Genomic DNA, 7,155 nt, shown 5'->3' on the forward strand with positions numbered 1-7,155 from the left:
GGGGCAGTAGCGGGGGCAGCGGGGGGTGGGGGGGCTGTAGCAGGGGCGGCTACAGTTGCTGCAGGGGGAGCAGCAGCACTGGTAGCAGCAGCGGACTGTAGCAGCAGTAGCAGCAGCAGCAGCAGCTGCTGCTGCTGCTGCTGCTAAAACCAGCAGCAGCAGCAAGGGCCAACATTGCAGCAGCATGCGCCATTTTCTGCAGCAGATGGGCCTTTAGCTGTACATCAGTTGCTGCAGCAGCAGAGCCGGCGCTGCTACGAGCAGCAGCAGCTCAGGCAGCAGCAGCAGACCAAGCAGCAGCAGCAGACCAAGCAGCAGCAGCTGGAGCGATGCAGCAGCGCCACAGCAGCATAAGCGGCATCGCCAGACAAAGCAGCAGCAAACCCAGCAGCGGCAGAAACAGCAGAGGAAACTGCAGCAGCAGCAGCAGAAGCAGCAGAGGAAACTGCAGCAGCAGCAGCAGCAGCAGCTTTGGGGCCGTGGCTGCCAAATGGCAGCAGCAGAAACTTCAAGAAAGTTGCGGTGTCTGTACACCCCACCTATTGCATCGTATCTTCGCTGCAGCTCCCGCCGCTGCTCTTCTTGCTGATCAACTGCTGTCTCCATCTTTGCTGCTGCTGCTGCTGCTGCTGCTGCTGCTGCTGCGGCTGCTGCTGCTGCTGCTGCTGCTGCTGCAGTGTCGAAGGCCCACGGAGAGCTCTGTGGGCGCCTTTTGCTGCTGGTTTGCTTTGAAGACTAACTGGCCCTTTAGAAGACTAATTAGTTCAAAAGAATTTATTTATTTATTTATTTATTTATTTATTTATTTATTTATTTATTTATTATTTATTATTAATTAATTCATTTATATTTATTTATTTTCATCTTTTCCCCTCAATTGTGGCTACTTAAATGATGGCCGGAAGCCAGACAGCCTGCTGCCGCTGCTGCTGCTGCTGTCCCAGCTTGCTGCTGCTGCTTGTTGAGGTTTCTTCTACAGCTGCTGCTGCGCTTATCTGACTTCTAAACCCTAAACCCTAAACCCTAAACCCTAAACCCTAAACCCTGATCATTCCCTCTACTGCCGGCTCGGCCCAAAGACAGAAAAACTTTTCAGGCTGTGCGGTTTGGTGAGTGGAATACTAGCAATTGCTGTGCTGCAGCAACAGGTTTGCTGCTGCTGCTGCTGCAGTAGCAGCCTCTGTGCATGCGCAGCAGCAGCAGCAGTCGCTGCTGCTGCTGCAGCAGCTGCTGCACGAATTGTTGCCGTGCCCAGTTGTTCAATGGCAAACTTTGAAATTAGGCAGCAACTGAGCTCAAACTTGCTATAGCGACAGCAGCAGCAGCAGCTGCTGCAGCAGCAGCTGCTGCAGCAGAAGACACGCGCAGGCGGAGCAGCCGCAGCAGCAGCAGCAGCAGCGACGCCCAGGCAGCCAGCGCAGTGTACGTACACCTGCTCGTTCGCAGCTTTTCTTTTTCCGAAAGTTCTTTTATTTTAAAATTTAAAAAGTTCTTTTTAAAACGAATTTGGATTCAAAGAGCTGCAGCAGCAGCAACAGCGCCGACGCAGTGGCTGGGGAAGCTGCAGGCGTGTGCGGCTGCAGCAGCGGCAGCAGCAGCAGTGGCAGCAGCAGCAGCAGCAGCAGCAGCAGCAGTGAGATGATCTGGCGCAGCAGCTTCACGGAATAGATTGAATTTTGCGCAGTACTTTTTAGAAACTAATTTTCGTGGTGTTTCTCTGGCCCTTTGGGTTCTGCTGCTGCTGCTGCTGCTGCTGCTGCTGCTGCTGCAGAGAGCGCCGGGGGTCTTCGCCGCAGCGTCCCACGCAGCTCTGAGGTGTACAGGCACCTCCTTTGCTGCTTTTTTCCTCTATGCTCTTTTTATTTCCAGCAGCAACTGCAGCAGCAGCTCTAATGGCTCTCGCTGCTGCTGCCGCCTCCCCACAGCCCCGGCAGCAGCAGCAGCAGCAGCGGCTGCACCAGCGGCAATAGCAGCAGCAGGAGCAGCAGCAGCAACTCGCTGAGGAGCTTTCTTTTGGCCTCTTCAGCAACCCTTTGTCTTTGTTTCCCTTAGTAGTCGCGGCTGCTGCCGTTCCGACTGCTGCTGCTGCTGCTGCTGCTGCTGCTGCTGCTGCTGCTGCTGCTGCTGCTGCTGCTGCGCATACACCCCAGCTGGGGAAGCAGCAGAGAATGGTATGGAGGGTCTCAACGGAGCTTCCGAGTAGGAGGGGCTCTTGTGGCGGCGGGAGAGCTGTTGCTGCTGCTGCTGCTGCAGTTCCAGCAGCAGCAGCAGCGCCCGCAGCAGCGGAAGGGGCTGCTGCAGCACTGGTTCTGGAGAGCAGCAGCAGCAGCAGCAGCGCAGCAGCGCAGGGGGCCCCCTGCGCTGTTGTTGCTGCTGCTCCTGCCAGAGGCCCCAGATGCATCCCCAGGGCCCATGTGCTGCTGCTGCTGCTGCTGCAGCTGCTCAAGGCCTGCGTCATGGCCATGGCGTGTGCCATAGGGTGGAAGGTGATTTGCTGCTGCTGCTGCCGTTAGTGCTGCTGCTGCTGCTGCCGTTAGTGTTGCTGCTGCTGCTGCTGCTGTTCAAGTTGTTGCTGCTGCTGCGGCTAGAAACTCTGTTCTTGCTGCTGTTAGCACTGGTTCTGCTGCTGTCCGCAGCGCTGCGCTAGTCACTAGTACTGCCGCTGCTGCCGTTGCTGCTGCTGCTGCTGCTGCTGCTGCTGCTGCTGTGAGTGTTGCTACTTGCGCTTCCATTAGCAAAGCTGCTGCTGTTGCTGCTGCGGCTGCTGCTGTTTGTGGTTGGCGCTGCTGCTGCTGCAGCTCGCGCTGCTGCAGACAGCAGCTGTGCTGCATATTAGTGCTCCATTTAGTTTTCAATTAATTAATTATATTTTGAATTTAATTTAATTAATATTTTATTTAATTTAATTTAAATTTAATTTAATTTATTTGTTTGAATTCTGCTGCAGGTCATTTGGTCCCAAGTGCACCTGCAGGCGCGGCTGCTGTCAGTGGGTTTGCTGCTGCTGCGGCTGCTGCAGCTGCAGCTGCTGGACCTGCTGCTGCTGCCGCTGCAGCAGCTGCAGCAAGCATTTAGGTGTGCTGCTGCTTATATCTTTTACTGTAGTCCTGCTTACCAGGGTCCGGTGCCTTCTGAGCTGCAGAAGCAGCAGCAGCAGCAGCAGTTTCGGCAGCAGCTGCTGCAGCAGCAGCAACAGGTTCGCCAGCAGCAGCAGCAGCTGCGGGCGCAGCTTCACAAAGAACTTAGGGAGCTGCAGCAGCAGCAGCAGCAGCAGGAGCCGCTGCAGCAGCAGCAGCAGCAACATGAATAGAAAGAGCGAGGCGTGTACCCTCCTCAGCCCAGTCATCTTGGCACCGCAGCAGCAGCAACAGCCGCAGCAGCAGCAGCAGCAGCAGCAGCAGCAGCAGCAGCAGCAGAAAGAGTCTTCTCTGCTGCTGCATCTCGCCAAGCCGAAGTGCCCGTAGTGTCGTGTCTGTATCGAAAGCAATCTAATTTAATTAATAAAAGATTTAATTTATTTTCATTTATTTAATTCTATTTATTATTCATTTCATTCATTTTCATTTATTATTATTTTCTTTTCAATTCTAATGACAGCAGAATCAACGCAGCAGTAGACAACAGCTGTGACCCCAGACAAAGTCCTCAGGGGGCCCCCGGGGGCCCCCCGGGGGGCCCCCGGGGGCCCCCGGGGGCCCCTGGGGGCCCCTGGGGGCCCCCCGGGGGCCCCTGGGGGCCCCTGGGGGCCCCCGGGGGCCCTTGGGGAGAGGCCTTTGGGGGGCCTCTTTAACCTCCTGGGCCCTGGGGGCCCCCGAGGGGGCCCCCGGGGGGCTTTGCTAGTAATGAGGGGCCCCCTGGGGGCCCCGGGGGGCCCCCAAGGGGCCCCCAAGTAGTCTTTATCAGTTTTTCTTGCTGCAGCTGCTGCAGCTGCTGCAGCTGCTGCAGCGTCCCTAGGGGAGGCCCGCTGGGGGCCCCCTGGAGGCCCGCGGCCGCTTCTAGAGGGGCCCCTGGGGGACCCCCTTTCGTTCAGGGCCGCTGCTGCTGCTGCTGCTGCAGCTGCTGCTGCTGCAGCTGCTGCTGCTGCTGCTGCAGCGCTTTGGGCCTCTGCTGCTGCGCCTCACGTCGAATTTATTAATTCTTCGCTGGGGCCTGCAGTAGATGCACCCCACTGTCGGCCTCTCTGCAGCAGCAGCAGCTGCTGCTGCTGCAGCGACTGCAGCAGCAGCAGCAGCTGCTGCAGCAGCAGCAGCTGCTGCTGCAGCAACGGGGGTATGCGCAGTTGGCTCGAAGCGTGCGGGCGCTAAAGAACCGGGAACGGACCCATTTTGAATTGTAGGAGAAGTAAAATAAATAAAATAAATAAATTAAATAAAATAGAAGAAGTAATAAAACAGAATACATAAAAAGAAATAAAATAAAATAAATAAAAAGAATATCAAAAGAATCAAATGCTGGACTCCAATGAACAAAGCCAAAACTTTTTTTATTTTCTGTTGAGGCTTCAGCCTAAAAGACTTCAGCATTGAATAAATGTGCCAACAGCAAAATCAGCAGAAAGATAAATGAATAAATAAGTAAATAGGAGGACAAATAAATAAATAAATAAATAAATAAATAATAAATAAATTAATTAATTATTTAATTGGTAATTAAGACATAAATGGTGAAGGGCAAAGAAGAAAGCATTCGGGTGCTTTTCGTCTTTGGCGTTTCCGCTTTTGAGTGTGAAGTTCGGAAGTGGAAGCTGGAAGGGAATTGGAAGTTTATTTTGGAAGTTTTTTTGATTTGAAATGAAATTATTATTAATTTATTGTAATTTATAATTGCAAAGGGAGTCTAAAGGAGTTCTAAAAGTGTTTTAAATGCAAATAATTATAAAGAGATCAGGAGGTGGAGTGGTGCTGCAGCTGGGTGTACATACACCCGAGTGCCGGAGTTCAGCAGTTTCGCAAATAAATGCGCCAATGAAGTTTTAAATATGTTTTATAAATGCAATTATTCATTTTAATGAATAAAAATGCATTAATTGGCGAATATAAATCCAAGAATTGCAAAAAACAGACCAGAATATTTATTTTGTCTTGCAATTTGCACTCGAGACATCACTTGCTGGGGCGAGGGCGGCGGCACTTCAACTCTGGTTTAAATGGATCATTTTGTTTCCTTTTTTGTTTATTATTTTAAAATTTAAAATCATTTTTATTTTATTTCTTTTTTGTTTTTTCTTTTTGTTTTTAATTTCTCATTTTTATTCGAATTCAAGCGAAGTTTCGCCCCGCGAAACTGAGCGGCGCGGTGGCGAGCGCCGCGCGCGGCGGCGCGCGCGCGGCGAATTTGCAAATAAATGGAAGAAATGAACGCAAAAGGAGTCAAATAAATGCAAATAAATGCAAATAATTAAAAATAAATAAAATTAAAAACCAAAAGATTTAAAATTAAACAAAAATGCCCCAAATAAACCCCAAAATGAAGAAAAGCGAAGACAGAGCGGCAGAGCAGAGCTGCGCCCGAGCGGCGCTGCAGCCCATTTGGCAGCAGCAAATTAAATAAATTAAATAAATTAAATTAAATTAATTAAATTAAATTAAATTAAATAAATTAAATTGATTAATTAAATTGAATTAATTTATTTAAATAAAAGGAAACAAAAAGAAAATAAAACAAGCGAAAACGAATTGAAAAGGAACTCCACGCAGACACCTCCATAATGGCAGCAAAAGATGCATAAATAAAAATAAAAAAATATAAATAAAGATAAATAAACAGACTAATAAATAAATAACTAAATAATAATAAATAAATAAATAATAATAAATAAATAAATAAATAAATAAATAAATAAATAAATAAATAATAAAAATGAAACAGATTTGCTGCTTATAGTTATATGGCCCAGATCTTTTCAGGGTCATTATGTAGAGAGTGGGCAGCGCAGCAGCAAGAAGGCAGCAGCAGCAGCTGCTGCTGCAGCAGCTGCTGCGGCAGCAGGAAGTGCAGCAGCAGCAACTGCAGCAGCAGCAAATACAGCAGCAGCAACCGTAAGAGCAGCAACCGTAAGAGCAGCAAGGTTAGAGCAGCAGCAGGGCAGCACAACTGCAGCAGGATCTACTGCAGCAGCAACAACTGCAGCAAGAGCAGCTGCGGCAGCAGCAACTTCAGTAGCAGCAACTGCAGCAGCAACAACTGCTGCAGCAGACAAAACCTATCCACAGCCTAGCTGCTAGAAGTGTTGCAGCTGTACCAAGAATAGCAGCAGCAGCAGCAGCAGCAGCAGCAGCAGCAGCAGCAGCAGCAAAAGCAGCAACCTGCATCCTCTGAGAGCTTCTACTGTATTCTTCAAATCGAAAGGAACTAGACATTGCGTCTGTTGCTGCAGCAGCAGCTGCTGCAGTCTGTGCTGCTGTGGATGCCGCTGCTGCATGAGCAGCAGCTGCAGCAGCTGCTGCTGCAGTCTGTGCTGCTGTGGATACCGCTGCTGCACGAGCAGCAGCTGCAGCAGCAGCTGCTGCAGTCTGTGCTGCTGTGGATGCCGCTGCTGCATGAGCAGCAGCTGCAGCAGCTGCAGCAGCTGCTGCTGCAGTCTGTGCTGCTGTGGATACCGCTGCTGCACGAACAGCAGCTGCAGCAGCAGCTGCAGCAGCTGCTGTATGAGCAGCTGCTGTGTTTGCTGCTGCAGCCTGCAGCAGCAGCAGCTGCTGCTGCAGCCGCTGCGAACGCTGTTGCTGCTGCCCTTCTCTCTGCAAGTGCTGCCTGATATCGCGCAGCAGCAGGCGCAGCAGCTGCTCCAGCGACAGCAGCAGCAGCACGTGCTGCTGCAGCAGCTGCTGCTGCTGCTGCTGCTGCTGCTGCTTCACAGTTTTGTGTCCTTACTTTTTCTTTTTGTGGCTCGCGTCCTTCGCAGCTTCCTGCTGGCCTTTATTAGTCTTGGCCGTTTTGCTTTGTTTGTTCTTCTCCTTTTCCCCCTTTTGCTGCTGCTGCTGCTGCTGCTGCTGCTGCTGCTGCTGCTGCATTCTGTGCTGCAGCGTGTGCTGCAGTTCCGGCTGGCCCTGCTGTTGCCCGTGTTCGCCCCCGTGCCCGTGCTGCTGCTGCTGCTGGTGCTGCTGCTGCTGGTGCTGCGCGTCAGCCGCTTCCCCCCCCCCCCCCCCCCCCCCCCCC

At 51.4% G+C, this 7,155-nt stretch overlaps 1 protein-coding gene across 1 annotated transcript; it reads left to right on the forward strand.

The window, feature by feature from the left end:
* Positions 1-2,168: 2,168 nt before the first annotated feature.
* ENH_00070370 (hypothetical protein, conserved) lies at positions 2,169-3,310 on the forward strand (the record flags this gene model as incomplete). Its single annotated transcript, XM_013577514.1, has 2 exons — positions 2,169-2,486; positions 2,948-3,310. 2 exons carry the CDS (start codon positions 2,169-2,171, stop codon positions 3,308-3,310), a joined length of 681 nt encoding a protein of 226 aa, XP_013432968.1.
* Between the last annotated feature and the right edge of the window lie 3,845 nt (positions 3,311-7,155).

Source organism: Eimeria necatrix, genomic scaffold, assembly GCF_000499385.1.
Source record: "Eimeria necatrix Houghton genomic scaffold, Enh_scaff682, whole genome shotgun sequence".
Taxonomy (NCBI): Eukaryota; Apicomplexa; class Conoidasida; order Eucoccidiorida; family Eimeriidae; genus Eimeria; species Eimeria necatrix.